The sequence below is a fragment of the Limulus polyphemus genome, unplaced genomic scaffold, assembly GCF_000517525.1.
Source record: "Limulus polyphemus unplaced genomic scaffold, Limulus_polyphemus-2.1.2 Scaffold272, whole genome shotgun sequence".
Taxonomy (NCBI): Eukaryota; Metazoa; Arthropoda; class Merostomata; order Xiphosura; family Limulidae; genus Limulus; species Limulus polyphemus.
In genome coordinates, this window is record NW_013665882.1 from 117506 (window position 1) to 143213 (window position 25708).

Here is a 25708-nt window from a genome sequence, read left to right on the forward strand (position 1 = left end):
CTTATGATAAGAGATCTACTGAAGTCAGCTTTGAACCAGGAGACAAGGAGTGGTTGTATAATCCCAGGAAGACCAAAGGGAAGTCTCACAAGTTGTCTTCTCCATGGGAAGGCCCATATGACATAGTGGATCGTCTCTCAGACGTGACTTTCCGAATCAAATGTGGTCGGCGATGCAAGCCAAAAGTGGCGCATGCCAACAGGCTTTGGCGTTATCACGGTCCAGGACATTTCAGTTAGAACAAAATGAACAACAGAACAGATGACGCTGCTGAAGATGTGTCACCTGAAAAAGCCACTGTTGAAGAAGAAACTCTACCCAGTTTTGAGAAGGAAAGCAGTGAAGCCGTTAATGAAGTTACTACCACTGATGTAACTGCTACCGATAATAGGAAATTTCCTGATGGAGCAGATGAATCCCATGTGAAGCATAAGCCAACGAGATGGAGACCAGTACGAAAGAAGAAACGTCCAGTAAAATTAGGAGACTTTGTTGTATTTTAATTTTGTGTTGTAAATTCTGTACATTTAATTAAGTTATTGTTAATTATCTATTGGTTTAATGTAAGTGGCTATTGTTCAGGATGAACAATACTAAGGAAGGGGCAGTGTTACGACAGCGGAAGTCACGTGACTCTGGTAACATGTGATGACTTTTTCGAATGATCATGAATTGTCGGGGAAGACCGAGTTTGTTCGAGATGTTCTCTTTTTTAGTATATAAGCCTGGCAGAGAAAGCCTGCACGATTGAATGAAGAGAGATCCAGGTAATTTACGATTCTGTTTCGAGCTAGTGTGTGTTTACGAGATTGTGAATCGCTGTGATTTATAGCATGTATTATAAAAGTAGTTAAGTTTAAAGTGACGAGAAACGTACTGATTGTGAAATTACTGTATGCTAAAAGTTTATATCGAGGAAGAATAAACTGGTTTAACCAAGAAAGACTTGTATCGCTGAAGTATCTCGGAAAGAATTTCTACAGGAAATTAACAAACAAGCAGATGCGTAACAATATATATATTCCATTTTAGATTTTTTTATATTGCAAATGCCTCCAAAAAATTATCAGGCCATGAAAAGAGAAAAAGGGGTATTCAACAAGAAGAAGCAGTCAAGAAACACCAAAAGGTATCAATTTTTTTCAGTCCCAAGTCTAAAAGTGGGAACAATGCAGGGTCAACTTCTTCAGTTACATATATCTCTCCAGATTTGTCATCTAATGTTTGTGAAGTCAAACCAACTGAAGACACTGTACCTTCTGAAGGAAAAAATGATTGCACGCATGAATCAAAACATCATAATCGCATTTGCGATATTGTTGAAGACTTGGGCAATAATGTCATAGTAGGGAATTCTGAGAATTTTAAAAGTAAATTTGAAAACTTCCCCAAAACAAATGTCAACTACTATGATCCAGCACACTGGCCGGATGAATTATCAGTGGCGGAAACTGATCACATCATTATGAATGGGCCACATCCTATTAATAAACAGTACAGTTTCCCAAAAGATGCAAATAAACGTAGTTTCTTCATGACAATGATGTATAGGAAAATTAACAACAGTGGAAATTTTCTTAGAAGGTGGCTTGTTTATTCAGAGAGCACCAATAAAATTTATTGCTTTTGTTGCAAAATTGTTGGCATCTCACATAAGTCATATTTAAGAAAATCTGGAATTAATGACTGGAAGCATGCTGATAAATATTTGCAATCACACGAAAATTCAGTACATCATCTGGAATGTCTTAAGTGGTTTGAGACATCACTACGATTACAGACTAGTAAAACTATTGATAAGGAGATACAGTCACGTGTGGAAAAGGAATGAGAGCATTGGTGTAAAGTTTTAGAACACTTAATGAACATCACTCTGAAAACAATTTGGCTTTCAGAGGAACTTCAGACACATTATTTACACTGCACAATGGGAATTTTTTAGGTCTTGTTGAGATACTTGGAAAATTTGATTTGACAATGAACGAACATTTACGTCAGGTTGTGTTTAAAGAAACTCATATTCAGTTTTGTGGAAAAAATGTTCAGGATGAAATAATCAATTTGTTGGGAAATGCTGTTCAGGAAAAATATATTAAACTGAGATAAAGAAGCCAAATATTTCAGCCTTATCTTAGACTGTACGCCACATATAATTCATGTAGAGCATTTTAGATGTAGAAGGCATTTCAATAAAGGAACATTTTGTTGGCTATAAACCAGTTAAAGATACTACAGGCAAAGGATTATATGAAAGAATACTTGATTTTCTGACAGAGAGCAAGCTAGACTTACATAACTGCAGAGGTCAGGGATATGATAATGGTTCGAATATGAAAGGAAAGAATAAATTGGTTCAGGCACGGATCATGCAGGAAAATCCACGGGCATTTTATATGCCATGTGGATGTCATAGCCTGAACTTGGTGGTTGGTGATAGTGCAACAAGTTGCTGGATTCCATTTCATTTTTTGGTACTGTCTAGTGCTTATATGTTTTGTTTTCTGCCTCTCCTGGGCGATGGCATGTCCTTAAGAACCATGTTAAATGCCTCACTGCAAAACCTTTATGCCAGACTATATGAGAATGCAGATTAGAATGTGTCAAAGCCATTAAATATGAAATTATAGGAATCTGAGAAGCTCTTTATGAACTTTCAGAAATGCCTGCTTCTGATCCTGCAATATGACATGAAGCAAAGACTCTTGTATCACAAATGGAAGATTACAGTTTAGTTTTCTAGTGATGATGAATGTCTGATATGATGTCTTAGGCAGAGTAAATGTTGTCAGCAAAACTATGCAGAATCCCTCTGTGGAACTGTCTACCGCAGTTTCATTAATGAATAGTGTCACTAATTACTTAATTGATTATCGTGCAAATGGATATGAAAGAGCACTAACATCAGCAAAAGAATTAGATGTAGAGCCCATTTTTAAAAGTAAAAGAATAAGCCAAAAAAGAAGGTAATTTGAATATGAGAGCATTGACGAGGTCCCAAATACAGATGACCCAGAAAGAAGATTAAAAAATCATGTGTTCAATGTAATACTCGACACAGCTATTAATTCTTTATCAGCCAGATTTAACAGTTACAAAGTTTCAATAACACATGGGGATTTTTAAATAACATAAAAGATTTGCCAGATAAAAATAAACTGAGATTAGCATGTCACGGTTTGGAGGATAAGTTAAGGTACCAAGAAAATAGTGATATTAACGGATGTAATCTCTTGACTGAACTAGATCTTGCAAAAGATTTATTTCCTGTAGATATAAAGCTTCTGATAGATGCTGTTAGATTCATCAACAGTAATAAGTTACAGGATGTCATGCTAAATCTGTGGGTTGCATTAAGAATAATGCTTACAATACCTATAACTGTGGCCACGGGAGAGAGAAGCTTTAGTAAACTAAAGCTTATAAAGACATATTTATGGTTGCCCATGACACAAGACAGATTAAATTCTTTGGCAATTTTGTCCATAGAAAATGACCTTTTAAAAAAGATAGATGTAGAAAGTGCTATGAAAACATTTGCAAATCTAAAGTCAAGAAAAAAAGTTTTAGTTATGATAATGTATGTTTTTTCAGCATCTGTTCTTTTGCTCATATTCTTTAATTTATTAGTAGAAAATTTGTTACATCTGCAGTTTTTATCATCATGAACTTGACGGAATATAGTATGCTTCTCAATTTGTTAAAATTTTGTACCAATTTGAATGCTTCGTTTTTGTGTTTGCAAGCGAAAACTAGATACCGTAACTCACCCATTTCTACCTAGTGTTTGTTTGTAAGTGTAACAAAAATGGGTGGAGATCACTGCCAGTAATGTAGATACAGTCTCTCTCTCCCAGTTATATTAATGAAAAGATTTGAAACTTTGTTGCTGTATTTGAACTGTTTTCTTTAGCTTGTACAATGTATTGTAATAAATTCTAAATTCCTACATTTGCACTTTTTCTCCTTTGAAAAGTTTTAAAAATTATACTTGTAAGGGCGCCAAGTTCAGCTTGCCCGGGGCACCAGCAACCCTAGTGCTGACCCTGTTGATTCCCTGTGGTGGACACAGCAGGTAGCCCAATGTGACCTTGCTATACTGCAAACAAAAATAAGTTTGTCTTCTTGCAGTGTGTGTGCTGATACTTTAAAAAATGGATTTGAAAGCTTGATTTGTGTTTAAGATTAGTTGTGTGGGTGAACTTAATGAGCTGGATGATTTACTGTCATTTGATCATATATTTTTATGGTTTAAAATAACAAGTGATAGATTTAGCTTTACTGTCTAAACCTTGACTCATTTTCCTTGAGAAAATAACCTCTGTGGAAGATATTCAGTAGTTGTATAAGATAGAACTTGCATGTTTGTTGTCTACACATTTCTCCATTCATGACTATGTAATAGTAAAATGGACAATTGTTTTGAAAGTATATTTGTCATATTAATCTTTTCCCTTTTATTTTTTCCTGATAAAGATATTTTCCTGTGAGATTAACACAGCACTTGTACAAATACTTAATTTAAATACATTGTGCAAATAATTTATTTTTTTGCTGTAAAACAAAGTGGTATTATTCTGTCACATCATGAAACAGCTTTATTTTCTTTGGTTTTTCCATGCTAAGTTGAAACTTCATATAGTCTTATGAATCTCTTTTAGGAAATGTAATCATTATCATAGAAGAAATTCAGATAAATATGGAGCCCTTGTTCAGTAAAGATCCAAATGACTTGTTAGAAGAGAAGATGATGGATAACATTGAAACTGCTAGAGAATCACTTTGTAAGTTGCCATATTTTATATAAAATTGGATATCAATAGAATATGTTCAAGTTTAGAAAGAATATAAGAGAAAACAAGCATCTCAAGCTATTTTTACCAGTGAGTTGAAATGACAATACAAAACAAACAGTGCTACAAAATGTAACCTGTTTCATACAGGTATCAACAGAAGTGTAATCAAAACTGTCATGTCATCTCGAAAACAGTTTTCAAAGTAAGACTTGTAGACTGGGTTGTCCAGTGGACAACATTCAGGTCAATTATAATTGTCCATAATAAAAGTCTGTTTATAATTCTACTTATTAATTTACCTATGTTAAAATACTTTTATTGTGAGCTCAAGGCCCTCTTACCAGAGCCTTTATCAGGCAACAATGCACTGAGCGAAAAAAATTGTTAAACTTTATAACACTGCTTTAAAATATGTATCTAAGCAATAGTTGTAACAATAACTGACATCTGGTATCAAAGTTATTAAACATATAGAATTATGATGAATATAGAATATAAATCAATTGCCTCGATATAATAAACATAAGGAAAACACAATTATAAGTAATATATGTATAGAGAGAAATAAAACTATAAATAAGGACAGTAAAGGAATTTTTAAACTTAAAATAATACATTGTAAAATTAAAGGTTTAATTTTACATCGAAACCACGACAAATAATATGCTTTATGTCTTTTATTAGTGGTGTTCATGCAGTATTGAGTAGTTCTTGGTCGTTGTCTTGATTAATACCCACTGGTCGTCCACTGTCTTGTACTTGGATGGCAATAGCTTCCTTGATTTTTCTACATTTGGTGTTTTCTTCTCTGTCTATTATTTTGGCATTTTTTAGGTCGATAATATGGTCATTTTCCTGAACGTGAAAAGCTATAGTTGATGTGTTTATAGCACAGCTCGTAATATATCTTTGGTGTTCTTTGAACCTTACCCGTTTCCCCAATGTATTGTTTATTACACTCGCACTGAATACTATAAACATGTTCTTTATGAGAGGACTGGGAACTAGGGATTTTACCTTTGTAAGACTGTTGCATAGTGTAGGAGGACTTAAGAAAACTATGGTGATGTTAAGTTTATTCATTATCCTACAAAGTTTTTTCCTAGGCCTAGGTATGTAAGGAAGAAATGCCTTTTTCTTTTAGTTGTGATTTTCAGGTTGTGATTCATTAGTAGTTGAGACAGATGAACCATATAATACATGCTGAATCATTTTACTTGGATAATCCTGTAAAATTCCCACTTCTCAGTCCTCTCACAAAGAACTTGGTTTTATAACACTTGGTCTGAGTGTAATAAACAATACATTGGGGAAACACAACTGTCGTTTCAGGTAAGGTTCAAAGAGATATTAAGAACTGTGCCATAGACACATCAGCTATGGCTTTTCACGTTCGGGAAAACAACCATATTATTGACTTATAAAATGCCAGAATAATAGAGAAGAAAACACCAAACATAGAAACAAAATCAAGGAAGCTATTGCCATCCAAGCACAAGACAGTGGGTATTAATCAAGACAATGGCCAACAACTACTCAATACTGCATGGACACCATGAATAAAAGACATAAAGCTTATTATTTGTCGTGGTTGCAATGTAGAATTAGTTTTAATTTTACAATGTATTATTTGAAGTTTAAAAATTCCTTTATTTATTTATTTTTATTTTTCTATATATTGCCTATAATTTTTTTTTATGCTTATTATATCGAAGCAATCAATTTGTATTCTATATTCATCATAATTCTATATGTTTAATAACTTTGATACCAAATATCAATTATTGTTACAACTATTGCCTAGATACATATTTTAAAGCAATGTTCCAAAGTTTAACAAATTTTTTTGGCTTGGTGCATTGTTGCCTGATGAAGGCTCTGGTAAGAGGGCCGAAAGCTCACAATAAAACTATTTTAAGGAGAGAAAAGTCCATTTATAATTCTACATGTAAACTGTAGTTGTCCACACTTGATGTTACGTTGTCCTAGATCAAATATCACACTAAAAAGCTCATTAGTTGATAGAAAATCATGATTTTATCATAGAACATCAAGAGCAAAACATGACCCCTTTCACTTTCAGCCTCGGATGGTCACTTTGTCAGGTATCTTGGAATGATCTTTTGTGCTTGTTTTGATTGTATTCATGATTTTCAGTGACTTTGTGCCTCCTTTCTTGATCACTCATCTGTGACACAAAGATTGCTTAGACATTCCAAATCTACATATTACATAAAATCAGTATTTAAGTATTATGTACCAAAAAATTCAAAATTTAAATGGTAGAAGTAAATGTGATATTATCAACATCTTTTTCATGACAATCCATTATTGGTCATAAATTGTGACAGGTTCCCAAGATGTAATAATGGACACTTATTGGTAAATGGTGTTTGGAGTCTTGATGATCAAGAGTCTTATTACCTCACATATTCAACAAGTCATTACCTACCTTTTTAGACTAGAATTCATGAAGTTAGCACTTATGAATGTTTACAATAACCAAAATAATAATAACTTTTACAATAACCTTTGGTTTCTAATTGCTATTTATACTTATTACCTCACATATTCAACAAGTCATTACCTACCTTTTTAGACTAGAATTCATGAAGTTAGCACTTATGAATGTTTACAATAACCAAAATAATAATAACTTTTACAATAACCTTTGGTTTCTAATTGCTATTTATACTTATTACCTCACATATTCAACGAGTCATTACCTACCTTTTTAGACTAGAATTCATGAAGTTAGCACTTATGAATGTTTACAATAACCAAATGGCTTGCTCTCATCTTGATCTTTTCCAGATGTACATTGTATGTTCTCATTGACAGCAGTTAAAAACTCAGGACATGTGAACATTGAGATATTGAAGTAATTTACCAATTAGAAAGGTTTTAAAAGTTTTGATGTATTGATGTATGTAGAAATGCATCGGTGACCTTTTATATATCTTAATTGACTTAGTGAAAAAAATTCTTAAATATTTATGCAACAGTGGTTTATGTTATTAACTATGAATGTGTAGAATATTAGGTTAAAAAATGGACAGAAGCAATAGATCATAAACTTATTATTGTTATGGGTGGTACTGGGGATTTAGCATGTTAACAAAAGTTAAAGAAAACTGTTGTGAGTTCAGAGATCTTATGACGAGTCTTTATGGTAAAAACCTTGTGTAAGAATTTTTAATGCCAATCTGAATTTAACAAAAGTTTAACAATGAGGAATAGCTTATTGAACAAGGCTAGTGGGATTATTTTTGACAAATATGAAGATGAGATTCATCATCAGTGCATGCTTTTTTTCTTTTAGTTCTCAAAAAAAAAAAAATAAGTACATTTGAGAAAATTTTAATGTAAAAGCTTGAGAGAGATGGTGGAGATTTTATATATATTTTTTTTTCAAATAAGGAAGTGGACAGCTGAGAGACTTCTCTTTATTTAAGGAAGGTTCCTAAAGTGGATCTTATCCATAAAAAAAAAAGGAAATTTGATTGAAGTTTCAGACTTAATTTTTTTTTTTTGTCTGTGTTGCTATTAAAAGATTTATCTATTTTTTTTTTTAGCAATTATCCTGCAAACTGAAATTATTGAGCACTCAACATGGTGTCACTACATAAATATTCTCCATACATGTAATTCTTTGATAGAGCTTCTGAGTTTTTGATCAGATGATCCTTCCATATGTTGTTTATCTTAACTTTCAAAATGCTTTTGTTATTTTATAAGAGCTTAATTACCATATTTTTCGGTGTATAAGACGCACTTTTTTACCCCAAAATTTGATGTCAAAATCTGCTTGCATCCTATACACCGAAGGTATGAATAATATACATACATGATATACACAAGCCATGTGTAAATATATTTAAATAGGCAATGCACAGTTTAGTTCAATTGAATGTGTTATTTATAACAATAGTAGTTGTTTTTTCTTTTAAAAACATAATTATTTATAATGCTCCCTAAATAATAAAAAAATAAATTACAGTGAAAGCAATGAAGGTTTTGTAGGTTTTGAACCAAACTAAACAAGAGTAAACCTTTTTTGATTTACGGTATTTTCTTATTTTGATGTTTTGAGCTCTTTTGTGTTTAGAACAATATATCCTAATTTTTAAAGTATCAAATTGAATTTTTGTTCAATAAAAATCTTTCAAATGCGACTGTAGCTTTTTTTCCCCAAAACTTTGTCTTCAAAATAAGGGTGCATCTTATATTCTGAAAAATACGGTACTCAAATTTTTATGGCAGCTAGGTAAAAAAAATCTTGAAACAGGAATTGTAACCTGGCTGAATTACATAGAAAACAAAGGATGAATAATTAATATTAAAAGGAATAAATCATAATCTTTTGGAAACTTTAGACCTAAATCTGTTCTTGGACAAAAATATTCAATTTGTAGAATGAAGGACATTAATTTGTTTTTCAGGCAGAAATAACACTTTTTCTAACATGGATGGATCTGTAGAACAGAGAGTTTGCTTAGAAGAAAGCTCTTGTTATGCCACTTCTGATTTTGAAACAACTGAGAAGGAAGAGGTTAATTCTATAGACAATTATAAAGTAAGTACATCTTAAATTACAGTTCCTATGAATTTTGTTGTTAAAATTTGTGATAATGTATTTGTAATGATCTTCCAAACAGAAATGCAATAGCTTTCATAAACATTTAGTAAAAGTTTTCATGTATGTATAATTAATGCTACAATACAATAATAAAGATTTAAGCCAATAACAATCAATAATTTTTGTCTTAAAGAAAGAAGCTGAATGTATTAATTCTATGACATCTGGCTAGCTAGGTGCATCTTGCTTCAAAGAAAAATTTGAACCATTGAATTGAAAAAAATTACAAACACTAAATTTAGTCATTTTTCTTTGTTTGTTACTTCGGAGATGAAATTTATTTAATTAAAAAAATATAAGATGTATTTTTTACAAATATGTATTTAAAAATTAAATCTTGATCTTAGATTGATTTCAGCATGTTTTGAAATAAAACACAAGTTTCTGAATTTTATGATTTTTTTCTGAGCACAATATTGCACTCATATCCCCCTAGGAGGAAAGTTAAAATATTTTGGAACAAAACAGTGCTAATTTGGATCTCTTAATTTCAATACAAATTTAGTTTTATTGATTTTAGCTAATACTGCTTCTCAACCTCGGGAGGCATAGTGTGTTTTGAAAAACCAAGTGCTATTGATATAAAACATAAAGCTACTTCTCTGTTCTTTTTTACCATATAAGCCAATATGGTATCCAGTTCAACAGAGACTTGCTTAAATATTGAAACAAACTTGTATAAGCGTAGCTTGGTAAGATGTTGTTAGTAGAAATGATATTTGTTTTACAACTTTTGCCACAATTAGTCCTGATTTTATTATATTTTTTGAAAAGCTTGTTTTTTTTATACTTCATTTGAACTATGAAGTTTCAGTATGATAGGAAGAAAAATGATTTTCATGCAACAAGATGACACAAGCTAAGTTAGGTCACTTTGTACTCAACCAAATCTAGTTTGCTGTTTTTCACCAATAAGGCTGTATTTATATTAGTTCTTGTTGCCTTAAGTATCTGCATGAATGCACAAAGAGAATTATCAAAAATATGTAAATATATATATATAAATATATACATACATGAAATGAGTTTCAAACACATTACATCTGTTAAACAAAACTTCTGTTTAATAATTTTCAAATTTTTCGTGCTTATAATTTTGGTATATTAAAAGATTATTTCTACTGTATGCCAGTGATCCACCTACCTCCTTTCCAAGGCGATCCACCGAGATCCTGAGGGGTTTTCGAGGTATAGCATCTCCCTGATTCACTCCACCTTGGCATGTTTGTCTTCTTCAGCTCTTTCCTTACATGGCAAAACTGTGTGCAATGTTTTTGAATTGAACAAAGAAAAATTTACAGTTTTATAGAATAAAATTTTAATTCTGATGCAGTACATTACCTCCTCTCACATAAATAGCTATTCTCATTCAGTGCTGCCCTGTATATGCAAAAATATTTTTTGCATGCAACAAGCCATGAGCTCCCATATATATATATATATATATATATATTACAATTGAATGGTTCAACTGTGTCTCATATGTAAATCATCATGCGACAACCCTCTACCAGTAGGAGTGTGACACACACTTCTGATGCATGTGTGACTCCCTCTACTCTTTTCTACCGAACTATCACTTCTCGTTTGGCAGTACTTGTGTCAAGACCTTTTTGTTGTGCTTTTCAAGTGTGTTGTTTTGTTCATCTTTGCGCTTTTTTTTCTTACATTAATTCCGAGGTGGATTTGTTTTTTCATCTTTTTTTTTATCATCAAATGTTGTGTTTGATTATTCATTGTTACACAATGGATTCCAAAGTACAAGTTACCATTTCAGAGGTAATACCTTCTGCTAGCACACACAGGCTACGGGTGGGGATAGCTCGTCTATGGACTTATCAGTTCTCATTCGCCATGAGATTGATCGTTATATGAGTCAACCTGCTTCTTCTAATGCTGCTCCTATTTCTCCTGAACAGCTTCACCTTGATTCACTCCACTTGGGCATGTTTGTCTTTTTCAACTCTTTTCTTACACAGGAGTTTTCTCTCTTGTTGGGATCTCCTGGGAAGGGATGCTGTTTTGTCCCATGTTCATTTACCGCCAACTTATCTTCGGGACTTACGTTTGACCCCTTTTCTTCCTCAGTATGTTTTTGATAATATTTCTGAGACTATGTAATTCAGTGTGGAATCGGTGAGACAGCAAACGACCCTTTTGTTTTTGGTAGATTCAAGCCCCTATTACTGTTTTCCATCCCACTCCTTCCCAGCCATTACCTGTTCCTACCTCCAGGGGTTCCTCCTATCATCCTACTATTCAATGAAGATGGATACATCGCCAAAAGTACCAGTGAACACCTAGTGAGGACTTGCTTGACCGAGTTTGTTCCCCTTTGGCGACTTTTTTGCCACAAATCTGTGGGTTATTTGGTTATTGTCCAAGGGACTTGTCATCCACTTCCTTTCCCCTCATCCACTGCCTCAGGATCCTACCACCAGTCAATGTCTGTCCGGGGCGGTACAAGATCTTCTTTCCCAGGATGCCACTCATCCTTTTCCAGGTTTTTATTCCAGGCTGTTTGTGGTACCTAAGAAAACTGGGAATTGGCAGCCTGTGCTATATTTGTCCCGCCTCAATCAATTTTTGGTTCTATCCCGATTTACTATGGAGTCTTTTCTCATCCTCAGGTGGGCTTTTTCTTTGAATTTGTGGATGACCAAGGTAGATGTCGCAAATGTTTACCTGCATGTTCCAATATCTCAGCTGTCAAGGCGCTACCTTCAGTTTGTTCATCATGGGGTAGTTTATCAATTTTGCAACCTGCCCTTCGGGCTTGCTTTGGCCCATATGTCTTTTGTCGGGTGGTCAAAGATTTTGTCTGACATTTCCATGTTCGGGGATTGCTCTTACATCATTACATGGATGACTGGCTTCTGTTAGCTTGTTCTGAATGGAATTCCACCCATCACACTTTTCTACTGCTCCTGGAGGCAGCTCATAAAGGTTGGTATTTGTCACTCGCTATTCGTCTCCTTGCGTGCCATATTCCAGGTGCATTCAATCTTGTTGTGGATAATCTTTCCCGTCCCGACAGAGTTTATCTGACAGAGTGGTCTGTCAATCCTCTTGTTTTTCCAGTGGCTATGCCTTCAGTGGGGTACTCCTCCCATGGATGTATTTTCCACATCCCTCAATACTGAGTCTCTGGTTCCTCATCCACTTGCTCTAGTTGTCAATGCATTCAGTCAAGATTGGACCAACAAATGCCTGTATGTTTATCCTCCCATCTATGTTCCGTGTCAAGTCCTTCTGATTGCTTCTTACTGGTTGGCACAACCTTGGTTTTCGTGGCTGCTCCAGTTAAAATTTGCCCTTCCGTTATCTTCTGTTTATCAACATAAGTGAAATGTTTTCCACCATTGGTTTTTGGGTCAAGGGTTTTCCCCCTTCTTGACCTACTGTTCCTCATCTTATGGATTTCTTCACTTGGCTGTTTGATCAGGGGTCTTCTGTCTCCTTGATTGCAGGTTATTGGGCTGCCTTACCTCACACTTTTCATTTTTCCAAGTATCGTAAAATCTTTACCTCTCCTACCCTCTCCCTATTGTTACATTCCTTCAGGATTCATCGTCCATCTCGGTGTGCAGTCTTTCTGGATTTGGATGTCAGTGTGGTTCTTCACTGCCTTAATTTGCCTCCATTTGAACCTGTGTCCTAGTGCTCAATTTTTCACTTATACCTTATGACTTATTTTCGTCTCCTATTGGCCCGTGGACATCATCAGTCGGATTTATTTGCCATTGGGCTCAATCTGCTCCACTTCAGCTGCAGGCTATGGAATGTTGTATGCATCTCATTCTCTCCTTTTCCCACTGCACAATAGGATCTTTCTCTTTTGTGGACATGGTCTTCTCTTGAAGCCCTCATTCCTCTTGATCATGCCAAAATTAACTTTCAAAACAATAAATGGAGCTAACAGAACACCATTCCTGAATCCTTCCAACAACCTCTCAGGGAATATTTTGTTGGAAAGAATGATGATGTGAAACTGGCTTCCTTGGGGCATACTATCATTCAACATTGGACCAACAAATACCCATATGTTTATCCTCTCATCTGTGTTCTTCCCAGGGTGATTTCAATCACTTGTGCCACTCCATGTCAAGTTCTTCTGACTACTCCTTACTGGCTGGCACCACTAGTTTGTGAGCAGCCATTGAACAGTTTAACTGAAATCTGAGCCTCTGTCATATCTCATTTCCTGGCCACACCACCAGTCATCTTTTTCTGAACCCACTCAATGACAAGATTTGAAGAAAGACTTGCCCATTAGCATTCTAATTGCATTGAACACTTGTGGAAAATATTTGCATGGCCAAAAAAAGGAGCCATGTAACACATATTTAGACAAAGCATCAAATTCTCATATCTTTAAGATTTGGTGAATCTTTTCATTACATCCACTATGTCCATATACTTTATAAGCACTGTTCATTACGTATAGAACATAGAATCTATCAATTTTCCCAACTGTAGTTGTATCTTCAGAGGAAACTGGTCTTTTAGGTACAATTCTGCACTGATTCACAACATGGGTAACAGAGATTTTCAGGAATATCACAAGCACTAATTCTTTAGTTGGGAGCATCAATCGAGAATTAATATTTTCAATTTTAAAAAAATGTATGAAATGAAATAAATCAGGGTTTTTTATTTATTTTGTTTTTTGATTTAATGGTGCTGTTTGTTTCATTGAGGCAGAAACCACATCTATCTGGACATGATAGAATTAACAAAATTTTCTTTTTTTTAATGAGATGCATTTTTGTGGAGTGTATGTTTCAAAACAACAAAGTAGTTTTTTGTCTCATGTAATATTTTTAATAGCAGTCTTTATGTGTAAATAAATTGCTGTAAGGTCCAAAAACAGAAATTAAAATGAATTGTATTTGGCTTTATGAAAATAATCAACACCTAGGAAGTAAATAATAGCAAATAATTGATATTTATAGGAAATTGTATGCTTCATTTTGTATATTATAGAAGGCTCTTTTTTGTTTTTTCTTTCTTGTAAATATATCTTTTCAGAACATGTACTCTAGTGACTTGATGTACTTAAATGCTAAGATATTTGGATGTAGATGTTTTAGAAGTGTATTCTTTAAACTTATCTCATGATAAAAATATTTGGACTTTTCAGTCCAGTATCTAAAAAACAAACAGTTGCTACTAAGAGAGGAAATTGATTGTAAAGACCCTTTAAAAAAACTGTATGAACTAAGTTATATCAAAGATGTAGTAACAAAATGATTATTAACCATTTGTAAAGTATGTAATTTTACCTAAAACTCCCAAGCCAGAATTGACTTTAAAAAGATTTGGTTGCTTTATCTTACATCCAAGGAGTAAGTAAAAGACTTACTAGACTTTTTGCTTCAGCTAATATTATAGTTTCTTTTACACCATGTTCATCTTTTAAAGCAAATGTTGCTGTATTCAAAATACAAAATATTGTTAAAAATTAGAATTGGTGTATATGAATGTGCAGTAAAAATTTACAAATAATAGAATCTGACTTAGCTGAACACATATCAATAAATCATTCAATCTACTGGAACGGTGGTGAAATATTGGTTACTGAACAACATATGGTATGTACAATAGGGCTTTATAAAAGGTTGGCATATCACTACATAAGTCTACATTTGGTAAATTAAGGGTGCAGGCTGAACTCCATTTGCACATATCAAAGTTAAACTAATATAGATACTGGTATGAAACTTTGAAAACAACTTCCATTGGAAATCTTAATGTCAAGCTGTTTGTTTTATAGTTGTTGTGTTTTTTAACTAACTTTGGTTTAATAGATTTATCCCTGTTATCTACATTTTAATTAATTGGTCATGGTTGTCTAAGTCTTTAAAAGCAAAAGTTTTAGCAAAAAATGGGGATTTTTTCCCTTCCCCTTCTTTGTTAAAGATGAAAAATAAAAGGAGGATCAAACATAAGGACCATTATAACTATTCACATTGACTAATTGCTGTGAAATAGTTGCATATTTCAGTACTAAAAACATACCTGAAGATTGAAGAATACTGTAACTACCTTTTTTATGCATTAGATTAGCAGGTTATGTATATGGACAAGTAGTGAGTAATTTTATAGGTTACGGAAAAGGTACATGTACAAATGTAAAAATAACACCTTTCAAAATACAGAACAAATGGGAAAAAAATCAAATTTACACATTTTGATTATAAGTCTTCACATTTTAAAGCTTTTTCATTATAAAAAAAATTCAATTTTGATAAATACATATTATGGCCTATAAGTAATCAACATACATTTTTTCTTAAGAACATAAACATGAATGGAATATCATTAATCTTGCTATAAAACTTCTACTGGAAGCATTATACCATCAAATAGATGACTTATTTTTATGCTGTACACTACTAGTTGGCCTGGTGGTTAGAGTGCTCAATTCTCAATCTGCAGGTTGTGAAATTAAACCCCATCACCAAATATGCTCCTTCTTTCCATTGTTGGGGCATTATAATGTTATAGTAAATCCTACTATTTATTGATAAAGAGTAGCCCAAGAGGTGGTAATGGATGGTGTTTATAAGCTGTCTTCCTTCTCTCTAGTCTATCACTTTAAAATTGTGGATGGCTAGTGTAGATAGACTTGGAGTTTTTTTTAACAAGAATCAACAAACACTACTATTGCATCATATAGAGTCCAGTGTAATTTTATATTTTTGCCTGTTAAGAAATTCAGTGTAAAAACATTTGGTAAAATTATCAGTAATTTCTTCATGGCAATATATACGTGTCCTTAGTTCTAAATGAATATTTTTTGTTGATTATCTGTTGATTTGTTGTTAAGTTAATTGGACGATTTATCTTCTCATTTTAGGATGTTTTCACTGTGAAGCCAGAATCACTTACTAATTTTCCAGAAAATAAAACTACTACTAAACTCACATTCAATCCAGAAGACTTGGATGATGCAATCATGAAAGAAGAAAGTGTTGAAGTAACAGGGAAGGTAAAGCAAATACAATCACAAGAAACAAAACAAACAAATGAAGCAGAATTTATGCTGGAAGCTTTACCTAGTGAGTTATTTTAGTGATTAAACTTTTAAAACATTTTTGTTGGCCAGACTTTAATTCTATGGAGTATTTTTCTCATATTTCATATTCTATTTACAGAATATTCATTAAATACCAAGGTAGATCAAAAATTGTGTTGTGACGATAAACATATAAACTACATCATTTGACTTTCTAAATCTCATTAATAAAATAAGATATTCAGTACATGATTTAATTTGGCTTTTATATAAATTTTTGAGATTCTCCCTCTATGCATAAAGTTTGATCAGTTAGTATCTCTTCTATTGTATTATGGCCAGACTATTGCCCAGCTGTTACTTTTCTTATGCTTGTTTAAAATAGGTTAAAGAAATGAAATCCCAAATTTTATCAAACTACTGACTTGTTAGAGATATTCTGATTGAAGTTCTCATTTTCTACTATAATATAAAATATATATGTTTATAATATCCTTCAGTACCCGTCAGAGTACTAAATATATTGTATCACATGATTACTGGCCCTTGATCACCAGCAATGTAATGAACTTTTTAATTCTTGGTTACTTTTGTCATTTATCAAATTGTTTAAATGAAAGTCAATACAACATTGCACTTGAATTCAGTACCATACATGTTGACTGCACTGTTCATATCAACTCTGTACATGTAAGTTCAGTATTATCAAACATAATTTTATCTTAAATTTCAGTATATGAAGAAATACAGGTTTTTACTAAATTGTTGAAAGGCAGACTGTAGTGTTTGACACAGCCAGAAAAGCACACTACTAATGGCATCTAACAACCAGTCCATCAGCTCCTTTTCTTTAAATAAGTCGAAAGAATAGCTTTTGAGTGGATTGTTTATTTTTATTTAACTTTTTTGACGATGTTTCGTCCACTCGTGTAGCCATCATCAGGTAACTGTCTCTATTTTGTGAAATACTGCGCGAGCATTTTGTTCCAATTTAGAAAACATATATAGGGTGACACCTGTGTTTTGATTTAAATTAGGTTTTAATTCACGAACAATTAATGCTTCTTTTATATTTCTTCTATTAATGTTGCATAATATCTTAAAGTTGTTAATGTTAATTGGATGTTGATTTGTTGTGCTATGTTCGTAAATGTGTGATTGGAGTTTCTGTTATTTGATCCTAATGCTTATGTTGCATCCCGTTTCGCATAAGTAAATGTATCGCATCGATCATGTTGATACTTGTAGATGCTTCCGTTGTTGAAGTTGTCAGAATAAACCTTCCTTAGATGACCTTTGATTTTAGTGCTCAGTTTTGTAATAAAAGTAACTTTGCTGTTTATTTTGTTTGTTTTTTATGCATGTTTCCAAATGTTTATGATGTTTTTGGTTACATAGCTGTGATATGGTACGACACCTATTAGTGTGTCTGAGTTTGTGTATTTTGTTTCTTTCATGGGGTTTATGTTGTTTTCCCTTTCTTTTTTTATGTTATTGAGTTTGTTTTTATACTCGGTTAAGGTTCTAGTGACAATGTGTTTAGGCAAGTGACATTTGTTAATAAATGTGTCAGATATTGATGCTGCAGATTACTGCTACTACGTGTTAAATTCTTTGTTGTAAATTCATGATAACGTGCCAATTTTTTGTTGAGTTTAGTGGGCTGAGTCCCATTTTATATAGTTGTTATCATTACCAGAATTGTGGAATTTTTTCATGTTAAAACTGTTGGAGTTTCTTTCTATTATGTTCATGTTATTTAAAACCTAGTTTTCATTCTTTTCTTCATGAGTGAATTTGATGTTAGAGTGAATGTTGTTTATGTGTTGTTGGAATTACTGTTGATGGCTGTTGTCTCCAAATCCACAAAATATATCAATGGATATGTGGGAGGGTGTAGAGCTGTGTTAGTGGCCTCACTTTTTATTTAGTTGATAAACAGTTTACATAATCCAAGTGATAGAGGGCTGCCCATACTTAGGCCATCTGTTTATTCATAAGTTTTGTCTTGGCAGGTGAAACATATTTTTAGTACAAAATGGAACAAGTCTTTCAAAATTTCCAAGCTCAGGTTGTAATGCAATTTGTCAGAATTTTTTTAGTTCTAGAAAGGATCTAAACATTTTGACAAATTGCAAAATAGTGACAGTTACCTGATGATGGACAAAACATCACAAAAAAGTTAAATAACAATAAACAATCCACTCAGAAGTTGTACCTTTGGACTTTTGTTTAAAGTGTATAGTAGATTTTCTCTCCTCACAACAAGCTCCTTTTCTTATTACGTTTAGATTATACCTGACAGTTTATATCAGCTCCTGCTTTTATAAATCATTTGCACAAGTGATCTAAAGAAATTATGTGCGAATTGAGTGGTGTTAGCCCAAATATCAGTTGTGGATTTGTTGTTCAAAACATTTTGTTTCATATATTTTGCTTAAGAAAAGCTATATATATATATATTTGATGAGAGTTGATACCTACTTGTCTTTTCATCTTCACTGGTGAAAAATTTTGTATTTAAACCTTGCTTAAAGAACTTGAGTAATAGATGATGCTTCTGTGCACTTTTATATATATATATGATCACCATTTGAAAATACATGTATGAACAATGAAATGTCATTCCTCGTCCAAGCTTTCAAAGCGGGTTTAGATTGAAAAAGATTCTTCATCTATTGTGTCATCCTTATATTTCTGTATTTTCATTCCTTTGTGTGCAACTTATTTTTACAGCCATGTGTATGCTAGTAATTTTGAACTCTTACAATATTTTGCAATTCCATAAGAATTGGCATCAAATTTGAAAGAACAAGTAGTAATCATGTTTAAACAGACAGCATATATTTGTTGTGTAAAGGTCTGTGGGTTAATCATATTTTTTATAAGAGTAAAAACATCTGTGTAGAATTATTGGCTTATGATCCACATCAAGTCTTTGTTTTTTTTGCTTTTTTACAGATGCATGTCTTATTTTGTTAAGCAAAGTAGAACCTATGGAAGAGAAATTTTTCTATGCAGAAGGGTCTTCATATTCCCCATGCCGATTAAAGAAGAAGAAGGTAAATACATGGGAATCTCGATTTTGTGTTAACGAATGCTTTATTTTTACCGAACTTAAAGTAAGTGACATGTGGTAAAACATAGGATTTTTTGTTGTTGTTTAAGAAATTTAAAGAGCATAAGTTGACTTTGTGATATAAACTACTAATTGAGAGACCAATCAAATGTTTTAAGTATAATTTTATACATCAGTAAAAGACAAGATGAATGTATTAACCCTATCGTCCTGGGTATCCTTTACTGCGCATGACACAAGGTGTTAGTGTCTTAGATTCAAAATTTTAATAAACTACTTTTAGTTTATGTTATGTCAACTAGAATAGTATAAAATCTTTGTCAATTATCCTTATTTTAATAATATAAAAGTTTTAAGTTTATAATTCTAAAAGGCAATATTTAAAAAAATCCTGAATTTCCACTAGTGTGACCTACGTGACACATTTTCTCTTAGCATGTCATCATTCCTATTTTATCCACCATCCCTCGAAAATGTACAAAATTTAACGTAAAATACTCTCTATAAAATTGTTATTGCTCAAACAAACCATAATTTTATAGCCTTCAATTTTGTTTGGTTACAAAGCTAGTGAATAGAAAATCCGACCCCTCCTGCCACACCCACCTGTCACATCCTCTCTTTCACAATTTGTTGATAGTTTTCTTTTACGTTTCATAAAAATATTACCTATAACCAATAAAAGTGAAGGTTTCCATCTATCAAATGATGTATTGTATAACATTATGTTCTGAACGGTTAAATGGCAGTTTCATTCAAAGTACGAATATCGTTCCTGTGAGAAAGCTAATGACAAGCTTGGATGAATTTTTAACAGCTCTCGTCGCTTAGTTAGAAAGCCAGGAAAATTTTGAAAGGAAAGTGAATTTGTCTACTTTTTGTATTTTATTAATCTATATTCTTTGGTGCAATATTTAATTAAATAAAAATTATTAAGTGCATTACTATCTATAATATAGAAAATTAGGGTTAACTCTCTTTGAAACCCAACTGCAAGAAAAAAGAAGATTGGTTAAGTATCTAATTTCTTGTTTTTCATGTTTATTCTTTATGTATAAAAGTAACTAAAATCTCAAAATACAGATCTTTTTAAGTTATTTAAGACTAGATTAGGTAAAATAAGTAATAATAATAATATAATTATATAATTAATAATATAAATGGTTCATGAGGCACGCACATGAGCAGCTTGTGGGTAATGTAATTCGATAGAATAATGTGAGCCGTATGTTCCCCAAGTGATTTACAACTAGTAGTAGTAGTTGTAAGATAGTAGTTAGACATGGTTCAAATGGCAATAAAACAATAAAATGTAGTTATAAATAGATGTATACTGTTACAAAGTTAGAGCTACTTAGGATAAACGAATGTAGTTTCATGTTATAATTTGAAGTCATTCTAGAAAGAAAAAAGGGTAATTTAAGTTTATTTCGATTTTTTTTTGGTGGTTACGAGGTTGATGGAATTGACAAATCCCGTTTTGAGATAGGTTAGAGAAAATAACAGATAAACTATAAAGTTTTACTGAAAAAAAACGGGAAGTTTTAGGGATTAAGCATAGGAAATTTGAGATGAGGAAAAGTATTTTTAATTTTAACAGTAAAATTACTTTGCACATGGATTATTCAAAACGAATATTCAATATATTCATGGACAAATCTTGATTTTATTTTATTAAAAATACTTCACTAAAAATATAATGACTTTAATCGAGTACAAAGAGGTCATGTGGTCGGTCATATTGACTGAGCCCGTGTTGAGAGAGTTAAGACATCACAAATCGACATTCATATATTAAGAACAAATATAATTCTAATGTAATTCAGCAAATTTGTATGTGAAAATAGTGAAATGGCATTTAAATATATAACAGCTACCATTGACGTAGGGGAAGGTTGCAAAAAAAATGGCTACAGTATGTTTCTGCCCAAATTTTGTGGAGGCCATGAGGGGGTCTGAGGGAGTGCTGTAAGTTCCCCCAGTGATATCAAGCTTTTTATCTTGTAAAATGCATAAAAAATGAACAACTTACAATACTTGTGCAAACTAAAGTTATGAGAAACATGAGTGTGTGTGTGTCAAATCTATAAATTTTATTCTGTAACAAGCATCATAATTAACAATCAAAAACACAAATATTTTTTTCTTACATAATTCAAAACTCAAAACAAATAAAATGTATCTTTTTTATAAGTAAGGATGAAACTTGAAATTACGTATCAAAAGTTCACAACTATTTATACAATATGAATCTGATAAAACAGATGCACTTTATAGTTTTAGAAATAATGTTTTTTATTCATTCAAAATATTACCATCCTAATATCTTTAGCAAATGAGATGTTTTTCTTGCTTACTCCATTTACCAAAAGAGTCACTAATCCAGTCCATATTGCTTACTCTGATTTTGTACGCAACATCTCTATTGCAGTAAACCATTGCCAGGTTTCGAAGTCTTTTCTTACCCACCGTGGAATGCAAATAGGTGAGAATGTGGCAAAGACTACTGAAAGATCTTTCTGCACTTACAGAGGTAATAGGTATGGTTGCAAAATGTTTCACAATTTGACCAAAATGAGGCAAAATTTTAAACATAGATTGATATACAAGCCAGGGAACCAAAGATGAAAGATTGGTGAAAGAAATGTTTTCTGGGGTTCCTTGCTGGATAGTATGTACCTATCAGCTATAACAAGGTCAGAATCAATACCATAGAAAGATGAAGCTGTTTGAATCTTTTCAATATCTTCCTCGGCAGCCAGCTATACAACATCTGCAATAGCTGACAATATCTTTGACGACTTATCTTGAAATCCCACTTGCATTTCTTTGGTAATGCTGTCAATTGCAGGGTAGTAAAGTTTATTCAAATAAAATGAGAAAGAGTTGTTATATACAGTTGGTACCTGCTGTTGGAGCAAGTGCAAATAGGAGGTATTCATGCCTCGCAAAACACGTACTCACATTTTTCATTGAACTTCTCATTCACAATCTTCACTTCCATTGCATATTTGTCTGTGAGTTTCCATAAAATTCTAAAGTAATTGTCTGTTTACTTGTTTATGTGAGTTTTGATGACAGACTGAGCAGTTGCTTGAGCTGTGCCTATATCAAGATTCTTTGTTTGTAGATACTGCGAGAGAGAGTTAACATGTGACAGAATATATTCGAGAATCATCAGGCTGAGAATGAATTTGTAGTGTAGGATGTTGAATAGAATACCTCTAGAGTCAGATGTTAGTTTTAAAGATGACTCTTTTAACATCAAAAGCATTTCTGCCACTGAAGCCAGGTATTCCATCACTGCTTTTACTGCAGCAGTGTAGCAACAATAGCGAGTTTTTGACTGGGTTTTCATAGTAATACTAGTCTCCTGATTTTGTTTCTGTATCACCTTAATCACTCCCTGTCATTTTGGAGATACTTCGATGAAATTGTAAAGGGATTGAATTGTTTCTAGGCTGTTGCACAGAATTTCTACATGATTCATTCCTACCTCCAATGCAAAGTTGAGATGATATGTGCAGTGAACATAAGAGCATTCGGCATCTTCTTCTTCTACCTTTGCTACAACACCCTTTAGTCCTCCTTTCATATTTGATGCACCATCAAAACCCATTGTAACATGTCATGCTCTTTGAGGATGAATTTTAATAAGTCAAATAACGCCTTTCCTGTGGTTGAAAAAGTGTCATAAAACCCAAAGAAACGTTATTCGATGAATCCCACATACACAACATGGAAGCAGAGTAACACCTGTTCCTGCCGGACAGTGTCGCTGGTTTCATCAGCTATAATGCTATACTGTCCAGTGCTTTTGATATACTGTGTTATGTGCCAGAATACTCTTTTAGCTATCTAGTTGATCAACTCATTTTGGATTTCAGGAGATGTCCACTGCATATGGGCAAAAAACATTTTCTGCTAACTGACTCCAGAAAATTGCCCATTTTGGTCGCTCAGTTCTCCAAGATTACTGAGACTCTCATTGTCTCCACAAATTGGAATGTTTTGCTAAATGCAGTGAAAAATTTCTTCAGTAATAGCACATAAATAATCAGTTTTCTCTCATTTGTTTGTAACATTTAGTTTCTTGTATTTGTAAAGCTGTTGTTCAATGATCAGATATGTTCCTTTGACACATCCACCTGATTACGGCATTTGAATGAGCCTTTGTTGTAGAATGCTGATTGAGGATGTTAGGATGCTGTCAGTCTTTGAAGATGAATTTCTTCTTTTTATCACTGCAGGATTTTTCACAAGGAAAGCATGATACTTCATCTTCTTCAGTGGAGTAGAAAAACCAAGGATGCTCCTTATACCATGCAGGGTCGAAGCGATGATTTTGTGTACCAATTTTGAAAGAGGAAATGATGAAGAATAGGCTGCTGACGAAAGTCAAATTTAGACAATGCAGAAATTGGTTCTAAAGATTGAACATAGTCATTTAACTTATTATCTTCAACTTGAGTCTCAGATTCAACTAATTGTAATTTAGTTTCAGGCGGAAGCTGTTTCTCAGTTTCTTTGGGTACTGGAACTGTCTTCCCCACTGGTTGAAGCTTGATTTTGAGTGTTGGCTGCATTTTTTTCTTCTTGGCCATCGGAAATTTCTCCCTCTTCTAGCTGTTTATTTTTGCAAAAACTGAAAATGTCTGGTTGACCATGAGGAGCAACACATTTGGTGCCACATTTTGATTTTCCTTTAAAATATCAGAATGGAAGCTTTGATCATGGCTTGATTTATTATCTTTATGAAAGGTCTTCTTACAAACCACACACATAAGTCTCATGGTAATCCTGTTTTATATTTGACATGAATAAAAAAAGAAGAAAAATCAGCACAAAGCGTTTTAAAACAAACGTGAACAGTAAAGCATGAAATGTAAAAATAAGAAATATCAACTATAATTTTTACATTTTGCTTTTTATGGAAATAAATGAAGTATATAATTATATTAGCCCAATTTTCATAATTATCTGCCGAGATTAGCCATGTAAGCCATATAGGGCTGTACAGGCATGATGGCTACCCAGTTTCTTTTATGAGTAATAATAAAAAAAAGAGTAATATCTAAGCTTTAGTTTTTGTAGTGTCTGTAAGAATCTTAAATTCATAATATGCACTTTCTCTCTCTTTTTATCTTTATGGCTGCTACAGATTTTGTTGGTATCTACCAATAAATTACATAGAATTACCAAGAAAATAATGTGTATCTCAACTTTCTAGAGGCAGTATAAGCTGAGTGATAATTTCATTGGTGGAACTTGCATGGAAGGTCTTGACAAATTACAAAATAACTTGCATTTAAAAATAGGTACCTCTTCCAACCAAAAACTATTGTAAATGGGATGATCTTAGCTTCAAACCAAATGGCAGCAAGTTGCTAATCATACCTAATTGTATTTTTCTTCATGTACATGTTTTCAAGAAGTAGTGGGGTAATTCCACACTTGAAGATTGAACATATAATGTTCAGAAATAGTTCCCACCTGACTAGAGGTCTGGGAGTTTTTTGTATTTTTTTGGTGTTGTTTTTCATATTTCTGATACTTGATTTGTGTTATTTTTCTATTTGAAAGATACAGAATACTTTTCTATAAAAAAATTAATGTAGGATATTTAGGGTTGGAAGATACTTAAGAATAAATGTTGCCACTTAGGCATAAAGGTTGCCCAGTAGAGATCTTGATCTTTCTAAATTCATTTGTGCATTTTTAGCAGCTTAACTAATTGTTTCAATAGGCAAACAAATAATAGAGTTTGGATTGTGATTTGATTGGCCTTTTATTTCTTGTATCTTTCTTCTTGTCATCAATTCGTAGTGTCTTCACTCCGATTCTGTGCCTTCCATTTTTCCTGCATATCAACCCTGTTGTCTGTTGGAGGTACTTATGTTGGAACACTGGAACTATGTTTCATACGTTCATCTCCCATTCTCTGCTTTGGGTAGCTGTTTCTTCCTTGTTGAGGTACCATCATCCACATGTTGCCATCCTTCCCTCATTCATGAGAATGTGACTTGGTAAGTTACCTTTTAGTATATATACACCTGGAAAAAAGTTAAGCACCCCCAAATATTTTTCAGGATTGCTTATTGAAAATAAGGTTTAATTTTCATGATGTTGAGCAATGTTCATAATTTCAAACATAATTAAAAGAATGTGAGCGTAAA

General features: G+C 32.8%; 1 protein-coding gene across 4 annotated transcripts in view; it reads left to right on the top strand.

The window, feature by feature from the left end:
* The window catches only part of LOC106456920 (zinc finger protein 2 homolog), a 73228-nt gene that overhangs the window by 17193 nt on the left and 30327 nt on the right, over positions 1-25708 (top strand). For all 4 annotated transcript variants that reach the window (XM_013916298.2, XM_022382704.1, XM_022382705.1 and 1 more), the window contains exons 2-5: positions 4659-4781; positions 9236-9369; positions 16295-16496; positions 19415-19515. In XM_013916298.2, coding sequence (XP_013771752.1) covers positions 4697-4781; positions 9236-9369; positions 16295-16496; positions 19415-19515 — 522 coding nt within the window. In that variant the 5' untranslated portion in view covers positions 4659-4696. The remainder of the gene's footprint in view (positions 1-4658; positions 4782-9235; positions 9370-16294; positions 16497-19414; positions 19516-25708) is intronic.